This window comes from Ambystoma mexicanum, chromosome 2q (assembly GCF_040938575.1).
Source record: "Ambystoma mexicanum isolate Mex_15411 chromosome 2q, UKY_AmexF1_1, whole genome shotgun sequence".
In the NCBI taxonomy this organism is placed as follows: Eukaryota; Metazoa; Chordata; class Amphibia; order Caudata; family Ambystomatidae; genus Ambystoma; species Ambystoma mexicanum.
The window spans coordinates 753,931,237-753,952,205 of NC_090924.1; the positions used below are offsets into that span (position 1 = coordinate 753,931,237).

Consider the following 20,969-nt stretch of genomic DNA (forward strand, 5'->3'; position numbering starts at 1 on the left):
ACCTCTCAAAACATGCACAGAAAAATAACAAGAATAATGATATTACTTATATAATTCTGACAAGTCCGTACTATGAATTATCCATCTTTTTTCAAAATTATGCTCTGGTCCAGATGGGTGTGGTTTAGGTTCCAAAGCACATGAGGGAAGCTTCTGTCTGCCCCCGCCTCCAGCTCGGGTGGCTCCCAGAGGCACTTCTCCTCCCACTTCTCCCAAGAGGAAGCCACTTTATTCCCCCCCCCCCCCCCAATATAACATTTGCCTGAGTCCAGGACAAGGCTTTGTTCAACCTCCTGCAGGTGCCCCTCCCCTAATCAGAGAGGTGTCAACTCCTTTTGGTGGGAAAGCAGGATGCAGCTAGGCCTGGGAAGAGTGGCTGAGCAGGTTTCTCCTGTCGGGGGTAGTTGTCAGGCAGAATTCAACTAAATGTCACTTTAGTTCCCAGTTTAAATCAAACTTACAATTTTTACATATACATTAAATAATTACTTCTTTCAAGTCATTTCAGAATATAGTTTTACATTGTGTCCACCTCTTAGCAAGTCTTTCCTTGGCCTGGTTTGGGTTCCTCTGTTCAGTTTTACACAAAAGTCTGGTGGTTTTAAAACGCCAGCTTTCTGATAGTGGTGAGTACCGGTATTGCATCCATTTTTGGGATCTGTCTTGAATTACTGCATTTCAATAGAGTGGTATAGGACCCTTGCTTAACCTTGTTTTGATGGCATCCTTACAGTAGAGTGGTGATGTGGAACCCCCCACAAGAAGGTTGTATCTTTGGAGTGGTCTTGTGCCAACTGCGCAGTTCTCCTGGATTCTGGCGTGAATGTGGGGGGCGATAGCTCATCCCCACATCCACCCAGTCTATTGATTTAGTTTGTTCTGGGATAGAATAATGGGCGGCGACAGGACATCCCCACATCTACCCAATCTATGGATTCAACATGGGTCAAAGCCCTTGACAACACACTTTGTAAGAGATTTCGAGCTGTTAGCAGGCATTCCATTCTGACAGATGAAGTCTTCGCTGGCCAAAGTTGTATATATGCTTGAAATGTACAAATCTTTATTGTTAGGGTGACCTTTGTTTAAAATATAAATAAATAAATGAAATGCATACCTAACTCAGCGTGCATTAGTATCAAGATATAAAGCTCTTCTGTTATTCTTATGTTTACAAAATGCTCTTTAATATGCAAAACAGTCAGAACCTTATTGGTTTTGTTGGTGCAATTCCCCGTTATCATTGGAGTTCTTTCTAATCGACACAGACAAACACTGTGTTAAGCAATCTCTTGTATGTTCAAATAAACATGACATGCATTTTTTAAACCATTGCATAAATGAGGATTTTCCTTCAGAAAAGTCAAGATTAAAAATGATGCATCATTTTACAGTATTAAACACTTGCCTATGCTTAAGTCAAGCACAGAGTTCACAAACTTTGTCACTAAAATGATGTTCAGAAACAAGTACGAGCTTGTTCAGAAGTTAAAATGTCGAAGGGTAAATCGAAATTTGCGAGTGCATCAAGAAACCTGTGAAAGTATACCCAAAGCCATAGAAGGGCGAGCGAGAACAGAAACTATGTGCCAAAGGTATACCCTATTTCACAGCTGTAAAGAAAAAAAGTCTGTGGTGTCCCATCAAGGTATCCCTTCAGCCCGCTTTACAGAAGCTGTCCACGTCTAAGCAAGGAAAAGACATCCCTGCTTGGTTTATCATGGGTATTTGATGGGTTTCAGCTGTGCGCTCAGCACTACCAGGTGAGCCTACTGCAAACTATGCCACACATTTCATTACAGTTACGTTCATAAGTAACCTTTACATGAATTAGATTTTAAATACAAGGTTGGACTTTTACTGTGACACAGTACCACAAACGACAGCAGGAAATCTGTAACCCAGATGTACTTTACAGTCCAACCAATCCTGAGGAGTTAAACATTTTAAATTACCATAAAAGCAAGCTGGCAAGACCCATAGCCTAAACCATGCACACAAAGGTAATGTTGTGCTGGGAATGCCTGACCCATTACTCAATTCTACTCTAGAAGTGTTGGGTATTTTGCACAATGGCACATACAGTAGTGATCTAAACAGTATGTACGACTTAATTTATTATAAAAAGATGCCTGCATTGCGCAGCAACTAGGAACGCTGCTGCTTCCCACCCATGAATGTTTAGGGTCACCCTTATCCAGTACTCCGCCATGAGACTGTACAACCAAGGGTTCCAAGAACCTTCTCCAGCTTTCTTTACTGAGGTGTTTGTGCCAAGGCACAGTTTACAAATGTAACTTGTGATTTTGCCATCTTTTAATGGCGTTTTAAACTCAAGGAATTGGAGGTACATGGACTTCAGTAGATATAACTTGCTGTATTTCCATTTTACCACCAGATAACACCAGAGTTGTAGCCATGAGAAGGCGTTTGAATTCTTTTTATTCAACATTTTTATAATATGGGCCTGTACCACTTGCATATATTTCATGTGTAAACTTTAACATTTGACAAGACCGCATGTAAAAATGTACTTATGTTGCCCAAAATAAATTCATATTGGAGACCAATCTAGATGCTTCTCATGGGGTTGTGGCAAATCAGGGGTATTTGCCTCTTATCCCCAAGGGGGAGCCACCCCCTGTGAGTCTAGGGAAGTGAGCCCACTACGCAAGGCCCTCCCTAGAGGTTTGGGCCAGTGGGACCTAACTGGGAGTGACTCCCCCTTAGGGGATAAGGACTCCCATTCCCAAGGGGAACTCCTTTGGAAGACACTTTTCCCATGTATATGGGACTGCCTTATAGCAAAAACAATGTCACTTACTCGTATTTTGATGCAGACAGTGCTGGCTCAGATAAGTCGTGGACCAACAGAGCGCATACCCCTTTAAGACCAAATCACTATGAAAGTAGGACGAGGAAACCCGAAAGGAGGAGAGAGAACAGCACACAGGGGAAGTTCTCTTGCGTCTGTGAGCCTTGGAGAGGTGGAGCCAAGCAAGGCTGCGGAATCCACAGCACTCCGGGAAGCATAGTAACCCCATCGGCGACACCGGTGGGCTGGAGAGGCAGGCAGCGGGGAAGCCGTTGTCTGAACGGATGAGCAAGCAGCATCCGAATTGGTGGCGTGACCACAGACACCCCTTGGTGTGCCGGGCGCCAATACAATGACACAGAGACCAGCAGGGATGAGAGTGGCACCAGCTCTCAACGACTGCCGTACAGTGAAGGCGGCAGTCAAGAAGCACACCGGACCAGGGGGAAGCGAGAAACCAGATTGGAGAGAGTCGAGCGAGAAACCAAAGCGAACTGAGGGTCGAGAGAGCCGACCAAGGAACCAGAGCAAGTGCTGAGCCCCTCAAGGGTAATCCCAAGGAAAATAGGTACCATGGTATGCTAAAGTAGTTGGAGGCCACCAAGAAGATTCGTAGTGCTGATTTGGAATGATAAATGTCATTAGTGTGTTAAAAGGAAGAGAAACCCAAGTCAGTGGGACACCAGAGGAAATATTCAAGAATAATGATGAGTGTGATGTATTAGAATCAGACTTACTGACTAGGATGTTTTCCATTGGACTAAGATGTAATGACAACTGTTTGATTTGATCAAGTATTTTGAGTGGGTGTGAAGCAATAGATTTCCATTAAACAATGTAACTAACATTTCATAACTTGAGACTGGGGACAGAAACCCAGATATATAACACAATTAAATGTATGATGCCTTGGAGATTTATAGCTGAATTATTATACAGATACCATATTTATGTAAGAATGTGTTAACAACTGAATGCTGAATATATGTACACATTATGGATAAAATTAATGGTCAATGAAGAAATCGAGATGTCTAACTACATATCTAAAATATCAGTAGAGTTTCATGAATAATTATGCAATTGTTACAATAAGACTTTCTGTGGATTTATAATGGACACATTTGGGAAATGATTACAGATTTTGAATGTGGGACCTCAATTTTCATTTTACTCAGGCAGACCATTTATTACTATCTACTAAATATACCTTTGGAGGTTGTCCATTCATTTGTGAATTTAGCAGTACTCAATTAATCCACCATATACACACAGATAGTTAACTGTCTATAACCCAAGTGAATGCTATTACATACAAATGAATCTACCACCTCTTTCAATTTGTATTAATAGGTGGAGGAACAGCTAAGATGTTTTAAGAACGGAACTTCTTACTCATCCCAAGTTATCTTGAGGGTCGTAGAGTCAGCCAGGTAAATGAAAATTGAAAACCATATGATATTTTAAAACATACGACGAGAGATTTGATAAACTAGTGGTACTGACTGTATCTTTCACTTATTCTTTAGACTTATCGTGAATTTTGAAGACGCCTCACATTGAAATTTGCTCCTGATGAAGAGATTTACTCGAAACGCGTTGAGCTCCTTTATTTTAACATTTATTGAAAATATGAATATGAACAAAGAATTTGCGTTCCCACTTTATAATTATGTTCATGCAATGTCTGACACATATTTAATGTCACTTTAATTTTGAACTGATTTTGATCAGTATCAACGGTGTCCAGTGGACGGGCGTGCCCATCGCTTAAGGACACTGTATTGTTTTTTTGTTAAAGTAGCAATTTCTCGTGCCAGAAATGCATTTTTCTCCACCGCACCCTAAGTCTATTCAGAATAATCAGTAATTATTTATTCATATAAATTTGATATAACAAGTATTAGGTGTGCACACTATATTGCGGTTTTCTGAAGGTGCAGGGACTGGTGGAGGTGGAGTAAAATTGGGGAAGGGGCACATGCATTTAGTCGGGCCTAGGGCAGCAGAAAATATGTTGCAATGTTTTTACTTTCTCCCTCCTAAAATAGTTCTAACCCCAATGCAATCCAATGGGAAAATGTAAATCTTCTGTTTCCGGTTAAACAATCTCCCTCCCAGGTGCTACAAAATGTTGCCATATACTTTTCTCACCCTTGGCCATGGAAAATGTGAGAGCTCTGAAATCACACAAATCACCCCCACCAAAGTCCACCTCCCCCCTGCCACGAACATGAGCAAGCAAATGAGCTCAACCCCTTCCCACAAGGAAACTGTGCCTTTTCAAGCTAATTTTTCAGAACGAATTGGAAAAAACCTAAAGTATGTATAGGTTGAGCTAAGTATAACAATGGCCCTCATTACAACTCAGGCATTTGTAGTGATAAACAGTACCCACACCTCCCTGGGATCCAGCCCTTTGTGCAAAGTAAATCACTCCTAATTACCTTCCCACACAAATAAGGTTTAAGAAGCACGATGAACTCAGTCTGGAAAAAAGCCAATCACACAGAATATGATGCTTGCATTTATTATCTACAATGACTAATGAAATCTAAGCAGCAATTTATAATAATGTGGAAATAGAGAGTGCAAGCTATATAATGCCAATTATCAATCACAGATGAATATGCAATTATTTGGTCTTACGCTCCTAATGAAATGTAGATGAAGGTACGATCTGATCACACCCAGGACCCTCGCCGCTACAGGTGCCTGGCACTCCTCAGCAGAGGAGGGGAGGACTGGCCAAGCCCCCACAGTCCTACACCAGAGCGGGGATGTGATGTTAGGAGCCTCGGCCCAGATAGCGCACAGCTGGTCGTCCAGGCACTGTCCTTGATACGCGCGTCTTCCCAACAGTCCAGGATGAGTCCCCCCTCCCTGGTCCAAGTATAGTTCTCTTATTAGGAGCTGCACGTCAATCATCATGACGTGTCAGCTCTTCGAGAAGCTTCTAGGCTCTCCCCTCCTGGCAGTAAACATGTTTTTTGCTTGGAAAGTTACAAGACTGGAAACAGCCAGCCTTGGCTCCCAGGCTTCGGGCACTGTGTTTTGCATTCTTGCCTTATCAGTGCACTTGACTCGCAGAGCGAAGACGAGCAAAGCTATGCCTGACTCCCAAGGGCTGCACAGAGCCTCTTGTGCTAGATGTTTTATGTCTTCAGAAAAGGCCTTTGCAATTAACCCCTTGCAAGCATGCAGGCTCACCCAGTTCGAGAGTCCTGGTTGATGTCAGCATTTTCCTCCACGCTTCGAATAGGCTCTAGTACACACAAGATAGCTCAGTGGGTTAGTGCAAATGCAGGTTACTGCAAGCGCCTAGCAGCTTATCACGACAGCGTTAAGGGTTAACGCCACCATTAACCCTTAACGCCTGATTCTGATTTTAACGCCTGCTTTTAGCAGTCGTTAAAATCCATGGCGCTAATCCGCCATGATGCTAATTACGTCACCGTAATTTACGGTGGTGTAATTAGCGCCTTCCCCACTCCCATTATGCCCTATGGGGCAAAAATGGGAATGGGGAAGGGAAAATGGGAAATGGGGATTTACTGCCCCACTCACCTTGTAATGGGGCGGTAAATCCACCATCCACCATGGTGTAAACATAGTTTACTCCATGGTGGTAAAGTTGGTGTACTTAGCACCAAGGTTGTAATGACCTCCAATGTCAGCAACAGTCACCTAACCAGCTGTACACCCTTGTAGATGTCTGCTTTGGTTACTATCACTCATCTCTGAAGAATTCAACACTGCAGGTGGATTCCTGATACGGCTCAAAGTCACTGCATTAGCAACAGTGCATGCACTTCATGTACATAGCTTTGAAGCCAGTTTTATCTCCTAGAGCATTGCCAATGCATGTAGTCTCATTTGAGAGTGTAGAGGGCAGCAACAAAAATGAAACCATCTGTGTAAGGGATACACGGTGGTTCCTGTCCACGTTTCTACAGAAGTAACAGTGCAGTTGCCCTGTTTGCCCCCTCTACTCAATGCCGGATCTACGTGAACACTGCTCTCCGTTTCTTTGCACGTGAAAATGTCAAATCCGCAAAGGTGGCGCAAAGTGATCACATAGATCATCCTATCCCGCCTTCCATCTACCCGCTACCCCTTGCACCCTACTTACCTGTTCCTCTGCTTAACCTCACTTCGCAACCTCAATTTGCTCATCTCCCTGCGACGGAAGTTTCCTATACCTAAAGTGGGTAGGGACTTGCGCCACAGGGTCCTATTTTTCCCTTTTTTCTTTTAAACCTTTGTCCCCGGCACATTCTTTCCTATGGAAGCTGGGGAAACCCCTGCAACCCCCCCGTAACCCATTTTCCCGAACAAGGGGAGCAGGGGACAGCCCTGTAACTCCTGCAGTCCTTGTTCGGTATTATGGGATTCAGCATTTTCATCAATGCCAAATGCGCAGTAAATTCAGCATTTTGTTTTTGTTATTTTCGTACATTACCCCCAGCGCCCATGGTCTCTGCTATATCCCTGTTTCTCCCTGTGTGTGCACTGTCGACAAGACCATCCTGCACCAACGAGGGTGGAGCTATTCTCAAATATTTTGGTGGGCTGGAGGACAGTTTTAAAATGAGAGCCAGGAGCAGGGCCATTACAAGGGGTGTAAGAGAGGCAGTTGTTCCATGCCTTATGCTTTGGAGGGGGCCTTGCAGGCAATGTGAAATGAGATTGTATTTTGAGGTCTGGCTGGAGCAAGCTGCTACCAAGAATGTCTAATGAAGATACAAACACGAGCGGGGCTATGGTGTCAGTCAGCAGAAAGGTTGTGCTTGACCAGTGAGTCCAACCCTAAACTCTGTTACAGCATCAGACATTCTCTAAATGACAGCAGAGCTGGTAAGGGATGTGCTGATTGTTGCTTTAAAGGGTTTGTTTTTCTGCCCTGCTGCTTGTTACACTGATGTGTTATGCCCCCCGTGACGCATGTGAGCAGAGATGGGCCTAATTTTTGAAACAAGAGGGAGGATCCATAGTCCGCTGTTACTCCAAACATAGCAGCATATTGTGTCCCAACCAGTAACTGACATAAACCTGCTGCAAGATTCCTGCCTGTCCCCAGCTCACTCCCATCCCCTTCTACTTTCAAGCAGGAATGCAGACGAGAGCCGATGGTCTGGACAATCAAGGTAAGCCCGTCCCCTTGGTTAGTGGGCAGTATCCATACATGCTACCTGATCTCTTCTACTCTGAACAGGAGGGTGCACAGAGCCACAACTGGTGAGAGAGGAGGGCATCATTTCCACAATCAAATTTGAACTTAATTTTGGACAAATGAATTAAATGCCCAAAAAAATGATTGTGTTTTCCTAAATAGTGCCCTGTGCCCATTTAATAGGTCTCTGAAGGATGAAAGGCTAAGTCAGACCTTTCAGGATTAGGACTTTGGAAATGCAGGCTGGCCCTTGACAAAAAAAGGCAAGCACCTAACTCTTGATCTATCCACAAAGGCATATTAAATAAGATGTTTAATATTCTATAAAGTAGCATGGAAAAAATACAACTAGAAATGAAATGTTAACTCTTTCCTCAAAAAAGTTTGAACTGGCCTTTGAAACCTAGGGCACACCTGCAGTCTAATGAGCAACAATTATTGTGATCACACAGTGCTCTTCTTTTAATTAAAACCAAGATGGTGTAACTTGATGTGTCCATTTATAGAAACCGGCTGTTTGTGGAACATTTCTGCTCCATAGAAATTGTAGTCATTTACTTCGAATGTGACATGATTATTTTGTACCCATTAACATTGGCAACTGACAGATGTTAATCCAGAGCAGGTTGTGAGAATGCTGTTCTTTAATGAAAATTGTCAGAAATCAAATGCAGGTCTATAGATTGTTTATTTTTATTTACAAGTTCCAACATTTATCCACACGCAGCCACTTGGGAGATCTGTTTTCGTGCTGCTCTTTCTGCGCTCCCTCCTCCCTTCTGCGCAGGCTCACCATGTTCCTCCCTCTTTGTCTTTTCGCCCACTCACATCACGTAGACACGTGATGTACACGCTGTGCTCACTTCACAAAATTATCCCATTTTAAAACACATTTTAAGTTAGTCCATTACAACGTCTCTGTACCTTTCTGGGGGTCTTTTATTCCTACTGGGTCGTTGAGGATTGTTAATTCCTCTCAGTATCCCTTCATTTCCTTCTTACCTCATTTTGTTTCTCGATTGTGTTCTTCTGTCTCTCTGGTCATCGGCTACAGTTCTTCATGTCTTTTGTTTGCTTTTTCTGTGTGATCTTGTCCTTGTTCATTGTTCTCTTCTCTAGTATCTGTGTGTTAATATCTTTGCTCTCTGTGCTGCTTGTCATGAAATGCCATTCTTCTGGCATTCCAGTTCCTCCCTTCTGTTGACTGGATGTAGTGCCCTTTTCCTTTGTTGCAGTTTCTTCACTTTGTATCCTTCTCTACTTGTCTAATTTTCCATGGCCTTCTTGTCTCGGGATATCTAGGAAGGAAATAATTTCATGTTCACTGTCCTTTGCATCATGTAAAATGGTGGCACTCCTGTTACACTGCTAGGGATAATTCAGTGTGAAGCCATGCCTTTGTACACTTCTTCCTCACAGTCTACGTTCCCTCTGTATGCCGCTTGTATGATTCCCTTGACATACCGATTCATGAGCTCAACTTGGCCGTTGCCTTGTGGGTGATATGAAGTAGACTTCCGGTGCTTGATGCCATGGCTTGAAGTGTACTTCTGTCCATTTCAACATGTAATCCGCTATTACTGTAGCATATTTCACCTCACTGGGTAAATAATCCATTGGATCAATGCCAGATCCCTTCTGTGCACGCCCTGGACATCTCAGACCTAATTACTACCAATGACTTAGATTTCATCGCCATAATGGAAACATGGCTACATCCAGCAGCCGGCCCATCCCTTACACTTGCTTTACCAGTTGGGTATTCCATCATCAGAAAAGATAGAACCATCTCAAATGGAGGCGGAGTCGCCTTCATTTCCAAATCCAACCTATGCATAAGAGAAATACCAAACCAAGCATTCCCGCCAGGAGAATCACTGACTGCTAAAATAACACTATCTGCCACATCATCCCTCCTAATCCACCTGTTCTACAGGTTGCCAGGCCCCACCTCCTCCTTTTAAGAGGACATAGCCACACTATTAACCATAGACCTAAAACCCTCCTCCAAGGCTCTCATCCTAGGAGACTTTAACCTAGGTCTCGACGACAGCACTGACACCCAAGCCACAGCTCTGGCCAACTCTATAGAAACGCAAGGCTTCACCCTTCGCACTGCAGGCCCCACTCATGCCAAAGGCCACACGCTAGACTGGCTAGCCGATCACAACTGCATCAATGAGATTACAAACAATGACCCCAGCCCGTGGTCAGACCACACACTATACTGTTCTCTATAAACACATCTTCACAATCAAGTTCACCTACCATCCTTGCACTCGTAAACCAAACTCGCAATCACTGCAACATCATGCCAACCAACATGCTCCCCCCCTCTCAACGCTCAAATCACGCACTGAAAAGGCCACTAACCCTACATCACTGGTAGACATTTACAACCAGACCATGGAAGCAGCTATTAATGAAATGGCCCCCCTTGGCACTTGCAAAGCTAAACCCAAAACTCAGATCAATCACTGGTTTACCCCAGAGCTTAAAGACATATGCAATAGAAAAAGAAACACAGAAAGTAATTGGAAAAAAACCCTGAGCCCCAGCAACAAACTCCAATTCACCACCCTAGCTACGGAATTCAAAGAAGCTACCCTCCAAGCTAAGAGTAACGCATACAACACACGTATCAAGAATGCCAACTCCGGCACCAAAGAACTCTTTTCGGTCCTCTGGGAATATGAATCACCCTCTAAGACTCGTGACCATTGCATCAAAGACCAAGTCTGGTGTGAAAACATGCAAAAAGCACTCATGGACAAAATCACATCATTAAAGCACAAAATGAACCTAAAACTCACCTCACCCACCCAATCTACCACCGCAGATCTCAACACTCCAAAAACACCCCCTCAGTTTGAATTCTCGCCTATTACCGTAGACAAGACCATCACAATCATAAATGGCCTAAAACCGTCAAAATGTCAAGGGGACATCTACCCAGTCACTCTGATCAAAGAATGTGCTAACAACTTAGCCCCGTTTATCACATCCTTAATTAATAACTCCTTTGCCTGCAACAAAGTACCAGAAAATCTGAAGGAAGCATGGGTACTCCCTCTACTAAAGAAACCCACTCTAGATCCTATTGTGCCAACCAACTATAGGCCCATTTCAACAGTGCCCTTCTTACTAAAAATATTACAGTGGCCTATGTACAAATCCAGAGCTATCTCGAAATGCATAATCTTCGTGGCCTTCACCAATCTGGATTCAGACCCAGCCACGGCACCGAAACAGCCCTATTAGATCTTGAAATCCAAATGGATCAAATCAGAGACAGAGGCAACCTGGCCATCCTTCTCCTATTGGACCTCTTGGCAGCCTTTGATTTAGTGATTCACAAAATCTCATGCCGCCATCTACCTAGCGATGCCCACTTCTACAACAACGCCATAACTGGATCAAATCATTCCTTTCTAATCGATCAATGAGAGTCTTTACCCCCACAGCAGCATCGCCCCCTACTACAGTCACATGCAGTATCACACAAGGATCCTGCGTCTCCCCTACCTTACACAATGACTTCACAAAAAACCTTTTCGACTGACTAGACAAATTGAGTGTCACACAAATTATGCTGACGACACTCAGATACTCATACCAATCACGGGTGACTACGACATAGACTCCAAAACTCTGAATTCCATTTACTTCGCTATCCAAGCCTGGATGGCTGTACATGAACTCTGCCTTAATGACGATAAAACCAAGATTCTGATTGTAGGCAGCCCCTCCAAGCTTAAGAACCTCCCACACACTTACAAATTCTTTGACATCGACGGAAACAATATCACGGTTGCCAAAGAAGTCAAAACACTAGGGGTATACTTAGACTCAGCACTAACCCTCACCCGACAAGTCAATCCATCATCTCAGCAGCAGCATACACAGCGAAAGTCATCACCGCCTGCAGATCTCTATTAACTGTGGAGAATCGCATCACCTTGGCAATCCTCTCCATTTTTGCAGGTTCCACGGCCAAAAACATCAGGAAACTTCAGACTGTCCAAAATAATGCCATCATAGCAGCACTCAGTATTTCCAAATCAGACCACATAACCACAACCAGAAGAAACATCCACTGGCTCTCAGTCAGAGACCGAATAAAATTCAAAATACTCTCACTTACACACAAATGCCTCTCCAACACCGCCCCACGTCATCTCGCCAACCAAATATCCAAACCTCAACTATCCAGACCAACCAGATCGCCCTATCTAGGGCAGCTGACCACACAGAGATATAAAAGACAAAAAGCAGGAGGCGCAAGCTTCCCCATTGTTGCAGCCAACTATTGGAATGGCATGCTGCCAGAACTGAGGACAGACCCCTCTCTTTGGTCATTCCGCAAAAAACCTAAAACCTGGCTTTTTAACCAAGATATCAAGAATCACCCCTACTCCCCCCGAGCTTTATAACCCCACCCTGCACCGGCTATCATAGCTCTTCCAAGTGAAAAAAGAAAAATAGTTTGCAACACGATCTATTGCAATGACAGGGTCTTAGCCTGGAATGTAACTGCATTTGCATAGTTTCTACACTCAAGTTAAATGATATGACATGGACTAAGCATGAAAAGTAACAGGATGTAACCACTTTCTTAAGCACATGGGCTATGATTGTAATGTTACTGGTTGTAACAAGTTAAATGACATGACATGAACTAAGTATGACAAGTAACAGGATGTAACCACTTTCTTAAGCACCTGGACTATGATTGGAATGTAACTGGTTGTAGCAGTATCCTTAAGCTCAAGTGCCCAGGTGCCCAAGGTGTAGGTGCACTTTATAAATTTAAAATAAATAAAGTCTACTCTGTTCTGGGCCCACGTTTTCTCTATTCATTCTCGGTTTCTAATGGTGCTGGTCCAGTTATTAGTCTCTTGTCTGCTTCTTTGCCGGCCAGGCAATTGATCAACAGTCTCGATTTCTGTATCCATTTGAGGTCACCAGTATTGTTCTCTTATGCTGCTCTTCATTAACATTATGCTTCTGAGGCCTTTGTATCCTAATAATCTCACAGAAGGTCCCCCTGACCCGAGAGATATGTGGGGAGGCACTAAAATAAACAAAAAAAGAAACTAGCTCGGGATACATTTAAAAAACTGTTTTTCAAAAATGTTTTCATTAGATGCAATAAATATTCTTTTGGCTGGATTAAATACGTGAAATACTCTTTCCTTTTATTTGTTTGGGGAAATGTGTTGGTATTTATGAATTGTTCTCTCTTATTGCTTGTGGGAAATGAATTTGTGGCCACATGTGAGAGGGGATGAGTTAACCCATGAACTAGATATGCATCATATTTGTACATCCGTATTGTGCTTGTGTGCCTAAAGGCAGAACACCTAGGGCTCCCTCGGGAAATAATCTACGTTGTCTCTAAATTCCTCAAGATTATGTAGGTTGTGAATGTGTGCCCTTCAGACACTCAGGCCCCCCCTTGATGTTACCGTTACATGCACAACTATACATCTCTCCATGCCTAGCTGTCACTCTTCCTTACCTCCTACTCGGCTCCCTCCTGTTCCGCCCACAATCTCTCCTTTCTGTCCTTCTGATGTTCCCTCTCTTGGAACAGCTTCCACCCTCCACTATTACTCCCTACTACTCTCCCTCTCCACTACCTCTGCTTCCCTCTCGACATAATATCACTCCCTTCTCCACACTACTTCTACTCCACCCACCCAATGGTGGCTGGTGAGTTTTAAAGCTGGTGGGGCGTAAATTTCCCACGTGCAATTTGGGAGCGAGTGCATGCAGCGCGCAAGCCCACACCACCCAACGGGGATGTGGGGGGATTCCCCCACAAAATTCTTTGAAAAAGTGCCTCCAAAATGTGCTATTCACTGTCCAAAACCCACCGAAATATGACATAAAAAGCGTAAGGTTTTACATACTAATGGTGGTACATTATTCTTACAGCTGCTAGTGTGATAGTGTATTTTACATTTGCTTGTATTGAGAATAGCTGGTACTATGATGCATGCATAAAGAAATTCATCATTAAATAGTCAGTAAGGATGGAAAAAATATAATTTTGTCATGCTGTTACTGGCATTCATATGCGTTCATCCTCTTGCTAAGGTGGTCTTGCTTATTTGCTGTTCATTAAGGAGCCTGCAAATGCTTCTAGCTGGGAATTATACCTTATTGGAGTCAGTCCCTCATTACTGAGAGGGTGTTGTTGCCTACGGGTCGTGTATTTGAACGAAAGGTGACATGTGAATTTCTCCTGTTACCTGAAGGCTAATAAAATGTGGAATTTAGAAGTATCTGGCGATTAAACGATTTTCAATATGTTTAACGAAATCATCTTCCCATAAAAGTGCTCAAATGCATTATAGCCGGGATCCTAATGCAGCAGGTGCGTGCACATTATATTGCCCAAACGTGCCTTAAAATACAAACCATACCAATTTGTACCCAAAATGATTGCTTGATATCTTGTAAGTTAACATACCTAAAACTTACATAACTTACACAATGTCCATTAGGCATGCCGGCCTACTCCTACATACTGTTTTGCCCAAGACTAACCATTTCTTGCTGGCCTTGTTAACTCTAGCGGCTGTTAACTCCAGTTCCTTTCTCTTGGTTTTAAATGACTTATTTGTTCAGTTATCTCCTGAATTCAGCATATGCATATTGATGTGTAATCCACACGGCTGTTTGCGGCTAGTGCCATCTTCATCTGTACGTGTGATGAAGTCTCTAACAGTCAGGCAAGGAATTGGGATGAGAGGGGGGCTGGGGAGAGCAACCAGCTTGGCAATGCCGATCCTGATGGCGGTATATGTCAAGTACCTGTCCCCCACTTCCAACCTTGTCACTCAGGCCATGGCCACCCATATTCCCTGAGATTCTCTTAGCAAGAGGGGCTCAGTCTGCACAGGATACACCCCACAATCGCTACCCCTAAATCCTGATCCCAAACATAATGCAGGCCATTTTAGAGAGCGAATGTTTCTGAGTGTAGCCTCAGTTGAACCACAGACGTGCCCACAATCTTACCAGTTGCTTGCTTTGGCATGAGCAGTCCTCAAGTCGAGGGTACACGCGAGTGGACAGAGTCCCCCCGCTTTTTTCAGAAGTCCCCCCCACACTTTATTAAGAGGGCAACTTGATATGCTAATTTATGGAGACAGCACATGCATACATTTGGTCTGTTAATGAGTCCCCCCACTTTTTGTTTTACGACTTGACCCCTGGGGCATGAGGCATAGGGTCGCCCCTATGCCCAGGGGTCAAGCCATAGGGGTATTTGTGAACAAATGAGGGCAGCCGTTCGGGAGTGGCACACACAACAGACTCGGGAACCAAGGGACAATCAGGTTACCACCATAGTGCTGGCAAATTCCAAGAAAGGGCAACCCCAAATTATAAAGTGTCAGCCTGCTGACACGTGGGCTGGCAGCAATACTGACAACAGCAGCCACACATGAGCCCAAGAAGGGACCCAATAGCCATCTGCCTGCAGTATCTTAGGGGTGCATCACCAAACAACATTGCACCCTCCATCCCCGCACAGGTCCATGATAGCCCTTCCAGCCAATGGCAAACCACACCAAAGACCTGGTGCCTTAACACGAGTGCTCTGGTGCTTCAACATTCAGCACAGCGCTTGCTGCAGTGACCACCTGCATACCCTCTCAAAAAAGCTTAAGACTGTTCCTAAGAATACCATTGTGTGCAGAAAAGCAATAGCACTGTGCTTCCTCGACTTTTAATTAAATGAGATTTTAATATTTCTAGTCAGATCGTGCAGCAGAATACTCAGTGCTGAGGCCTCCCACACAAAAGCACAGATGTAAATGTAAACCAACAGGTTCCGGCAATATGGTTGCGTTGCGTCTTACAGGGCGGGCCAAGGTGTTGCGAATACGACCTTCCCTCCTCGGCCTACAGTCTGGCTGAGGGAAGGGCCTACATCTCTCAGTGAGAGATCATCTCTCAGTCATTAACTGAAACCTAATGGCAGCCGCGGGACACTCGGTCAGCCTACATCTCTCAGAGAATCTCTCACTGAGAGATGTAGGCCGAGTTTCCCGCGGCCGCCATTAAGTTTTAGTTAAGGAAACTCTTCTTCTTCGCCAATGCGGCATCATGGAAGGAAGACTAAGGGCCTCATTACACGGTATGCGGTACCCATGGCGCTATTAGTGCCATGGTTGCCACCAGTATTTTACTGTGTCCGCCTTGGTGGATGGCGGAATTACCGCCCTACTCCAAGGTGAGCGGGGGCGGTAATTCCGCATTCAGCAAGGCACTTCCCCATTCCCATTTTTGCCCCGATAGGGCTCAATGGGAATGGGGAAGGAGCTAATTATGGTAGCGCAAATTGCGGTACCGTAATTGGCACCAAGGCCCTTTGCAGGCCTGTTCCTTAACGGCTGGTAAAACTAGCCGTTGAGGTCGGGTCCCGCAAAGGGACCTCATAGTAAGGCGGTAAGGGTTTACCGGTGCCCATTCCATGTAATGAGGCCCTAAGAGTTTACTTAACTAAGCCCACAGTCCAAAATATTTGCTCACTTACCTGGGGCTGCAGCAGCACACGACATCCGTCCGTGGATGGGCCTGGTTCTGGGGAGCTGGGCCTTGGTCATTGCGACTGCGATGACACAAGCCCTAAATCCACCAGCAAGCAACTAGGACCTCACCAGAAAGAACGAAAAGGCGAGGCACACCGTGTGCCTATGACCCGACTCCACCCACACGGATTGTCATTGGCTGCTAAACAGCCAATGACAATCCAACACAGCTTGTTGCTATGCTGCATGCTAGCACAGTGCCAGGAGTGGACTAGGAGGAGGTCTCCTACTGCGCTGTTTGCGTAGAATACCAACGGTGAGGGGCCACCCCTCCAGCGCCCCGACAGCCTCCCAAATTGGAGGATGGGATACGTAGATTGCGTGGAGCAACGAGCTCCACGCACTCTACATGTACAAACAATTAACGTAGTCTACGCAGATCCGGACGCGCCCTGCTGTTGTAGAGGTTGGGCAGGACACAGAGCAGGCCTGGCAGCCCAGCATACTGCAGAGGCAGATAAATTAATAATTAATCTGCCGCTCTGCAAAAATTGATTTAATTAATTGCCGGCACAGCAAAAAAGAGTTGTCTCTTCTTCTCTCTCTTCTCTCTGGGGGGGCGGCGCCCCCCGCCCTATGTAAGCAGCCGCCACTGCACCCACCCCCCCTCAGTCAACTTCCATTCACTTATTCAGTCACCCTTTCTTTCACTCCCTACGACCCCTCTATCAATCTCACTTACACACCTTTCGCTCAAACGCAAGTACCACTCTATCCCAGCAATCAAGGATGTACGTTAACAGATGGAGTGATAAAATATCGTAGACCAACAGTCCGCATTACAAACGCAGGTATATAAATAAAATAAAATAAATAAATTAAAAATAAAAATATCATATCATATCAGGTACTCCAGAAAATCGAAGATATGCAAAATGGACTATATATAAATGTGTAAAACTAGGAAAACATTCGTTTTGCCATTAAAAAGAGTGTACACACACACGTTCGCAATGCGTAATGGAAAAGCACAAATACAATCACAACGCGAAATCGCGAGAGATCATATTAAAAAAATGCTAAAATGACTAGAGCACGGAAATGGAAGTCTCTTCACTGTGAGACGAAAGCTGTGGAATCAGTTATATAGGTTTAAATAAAATCTGAAACTTATTCAAAACAATATTTTTCAAAATAGTATATTGTTCCAAAAGTTCAAGTACTTATAATTAATTATATTGAATAAAAGGATTTAAGAAACTGATATATACTTTGCAATTGTAATTGAAGGTGCAAGAATATAAATGGTCAGTAGATGGCAGTTTACGGTCCAAACTGAAAATATATGAAGAAGTTGCATTCGTAAGGATGTAAATGAAGAATCCATGAACAAAGTGCATTCAAGAGGGTAAGTAAACAAAAAAATGAGGAATACATGAAGAAGGAGCGCAGGGGAGAAAAAAAGGTCAGTTAAAGTGTACATAATTACACGTTTCAATATAATGGTTGTTGTGGCCAAATCCCGGATCACCGGAGCGGGCCACAGCTGATGTCAGGGACACCCGACACGCACCAGTGGGCTGCGTCCACGCAGCCAGAACCAGGCAGGGATCACCCTGCAAACTCCGGATCGGGTTGCACACTCAGCCATGGTCACATGGCCACTCCATTCTCAGGGGGGGGGGCACCGTCCTCGTGCTAGGCCCTGTCCTTGGTCCTCGAGCATGCGTGATGCACCAGCATGCCATGGTGCCTGGAAGAACACACCGGAGTCAGCTCATGATGGATTGACAAGCCGGAAACGGCTCGTCCTTTTTATTTACTTGGTCACATGGTTACCCCCATGTGATCATGACACAAGCACTGGGAGGGGTGACATGCAACACTCCTACTTTTTCATAACAACAAAACGAACTCCAAAATCACAGCACAATACACACAATAATACTAACACTATAAATCCTACTAGTTTTCACACCCTTAGGGGCCCAGGTCTGGGTCGGTGAGTTACTGGTGACACATTGAAATTCCCCATACCGGTACACCCTTTATTAACCTCGGTGAGTGAGCCTTGCTCCACTAACACACCACCCCCATTCGCCCCTGGCACCCCTTACTACAACAACTCACAACCACATGAACACAGTTACACTTAATACTTGGGCTGTGCCAGTTTCGGTCTGCAGACTCCCAGCCCTTGTGTGTCCAACCGCAGGCTCCACATGGTACAAGTCCGATCAATGCTGAGGTGTCTTCAGGGCAGTCAAGAGTTCAAGGGCCAGCAAAACCGCACCTGGCAGTACCAGGGGCCACATTGACTTGGTCAATGTGGCCCCTGGTCACTAACCCCAGTCCTTGGTTAGTGCTCGCCAGATGACTGATGAGCGCACAGATCAGGGCGGGCACCCACGCATCTGGAAGTACCAGGGGCCACACTGGCCACGTTCATAGATGGGGTAGGCTCACTGCTGCAGGGTCCTGGCGGCAGAATGACAAACCGCTCACTCCTTTCACTTCTCCTCCTCTTCCAGGGCTGCTGGCAGGGAGGCACTGTTGACAGGGTGCCTGGGCCAGTACGCCTCTTCTGCTTCTGGGCCAGGAGTCTCTCTGGCATGGGAGGGCGCACAAGCACTCGTAAGAGCTGTAACCCTCATGATTATTACCCCTGGTTAGGTCACGAAACTTTGCGAGGAGTGAGCTGATGGGCTGATGGACAGTGCCAGTCACATGTCCTCCTTTCTTCCTGATGGAATAGGGGTGGGCCCCTGCAGCTTCTGCTGCATGGCCTGAGAACTATGGCTCCCTCCCTTCAGGAGAGGCTTTGCCAGGAGTGAGCTGATGGGCTCATGGCATGGTGGACAGTGCCAATCACATGGCCCCCTTCTCTTCTTGATGGGATGGGGGTGGCCCCTGCAGCTTCTTCCATTCACAATTCTTTTCACTCTGGCTGGCCCGGGTAGTCTGTGGGCCCGCCCACCTTGTTGCGGCAAAGACATTTGTTCCTTTCCCCATGCCCCGCCGCGGCCCTTTTGCTGCATTCACAATTCTTTTCACTCTGGCTGGCCCGGGTAGTCTGTGGGCCCGCCCACCTTGTTGCGGCAAAGACATTTGTTCCTTTCCCCATGCCCCGCCGCGGCCCTTTTGCTGTTGCGGGCGACTGCTTTGATGTATCATCGCCGCGGGCCCAGGCATTAGGAGGCCACGCCCCCTCCTTACGGGGCTGCTCCAGACCTCCCCAATGTCCAGATTCTTAATTTTTCCTACCGCGGGACCAGGTGGTCATGGACCTGCATCGTCGGTCCTTTTTGGGGCCGCTGCTGGCCACGTTTCCTCCTGAGTTTATTGTTTCCTGCTCTCTGCCATGGCCCGGTTGGCATGGGCCACACCCGCCTCCTTTGTTCCTGTTGAGCATGCCGCGGGCTGTCACATTTCCCCTTTTTTTTTTCGAAAGCTCCGGTGCGGAGCACTTTTCCTCTTTTTTTTCTTTTATGGTCCTGTAGCGGGCCGCCACACGTGCACACACAACCTCCCCCGCCCCACTCCCGACGCTCTTTTGTCAATGGAGCAGGCGCGGGAGAGCCTGCCGTGCCTACATGGCTGCAGCAGAGCCCGGCAGGCCACGAGCCTGCTCAGCAACCATCTGTTGGGGTCGCTTCAGGGCATGAGCCACTCCGTTCTTCGCGGCCGCCTCCTCCCTGATGCGGAGACGCCGAGAGGGACCGGGCCGCCCCAGCTGTTCCCCCATTCCTTGGAGGGTGGCCGCTGCCTCCTCTTCTTCCACACAGCAGACACTGCGTTCCTTCTAGTGGGCACCAGGCGGCCCATGCCAACAAAACATGTAGCCCTGGGCCACCCACAGCCTCCACGCACAGACGGGCCTCCAGCAGCCCACACGACACCCACAGGTCCAGACGGTCCTCGTTGCCATTTTTGGGGCCTGCTCCCGGATCACCGGAGCGGGCCACAGCTGATGTCGGAGACACCCGAAACACACCAGTGGGCTGTGTCCACGCAGCCAGAACCAGGCAGGGATCACCCTGCAAACTCCGTTTCACCGGAGATAGCCACGTGGGCTGGGGTCACGCAGCGCACTGCAGCCCCGGCTCTGGGGGCACCCAGGCTGGGGTTGCACACTCATCCATGATCACATGGCCACTCCATTCGCAGGGGACAGTGTTGCCCAGCAGAGGCACCGTCCTCATGCTGGGCCCCATCCTTGGGCCTCCGGCACCCGGTGTTGCACCAGCATTGTGCCTGGAAGAACGGCACCGGAGTCAGCTCATAATCGACTGACAAGCCGGAAACGGCTCGTCCTTTTTATTTACTTGGTCACATGGTTACCCCCATGTGACCATGACACAAACACTGGGAGCTACCATGTCCCCAGAAGGGGTGACATGCAACACTGGTTATACAATTTTTTAGTGGTGGCTAA

The 20,969-nt window shown here is 46.0% G+C and overlaps 1 protein-coding gene across 2 annotated transcripts in view; it reads left to right on the forward strand.

The window, feature by feature from the left end:
- Positions 1–13,165, forward strand: part of LOC138569737 (uncharacterized) — a 117,820-nt gene extending 104,655 nt beyond the window's left edge. Inside the window, exons 2-3 of one of the 2 annotated variants that reach the window (XM_069647981.1) lie at positions 4,169–4,248; positions 4,345–13,165. In XM_069647981.1, coding sequence (XP_069504082.1) covers positions 10,167–11,249 — 1,083 coding nt within the window. In that variant the 5' untranslated portion in view covers positions 4,169–4,248; positions 4,345–10,166 and the 3' untranslated portion in view covers positions 11,250–13,165. The remainder of the gene's footprint in view (positions 1–4,168; positions 4,249–4,344) is intronic. The other variant, XM_069647983.1, reaches the window with a different exon arrangement.
- The last annotated feature ends 7,804 nt before the right edge of the window (positions 13,166–20,969 follow it).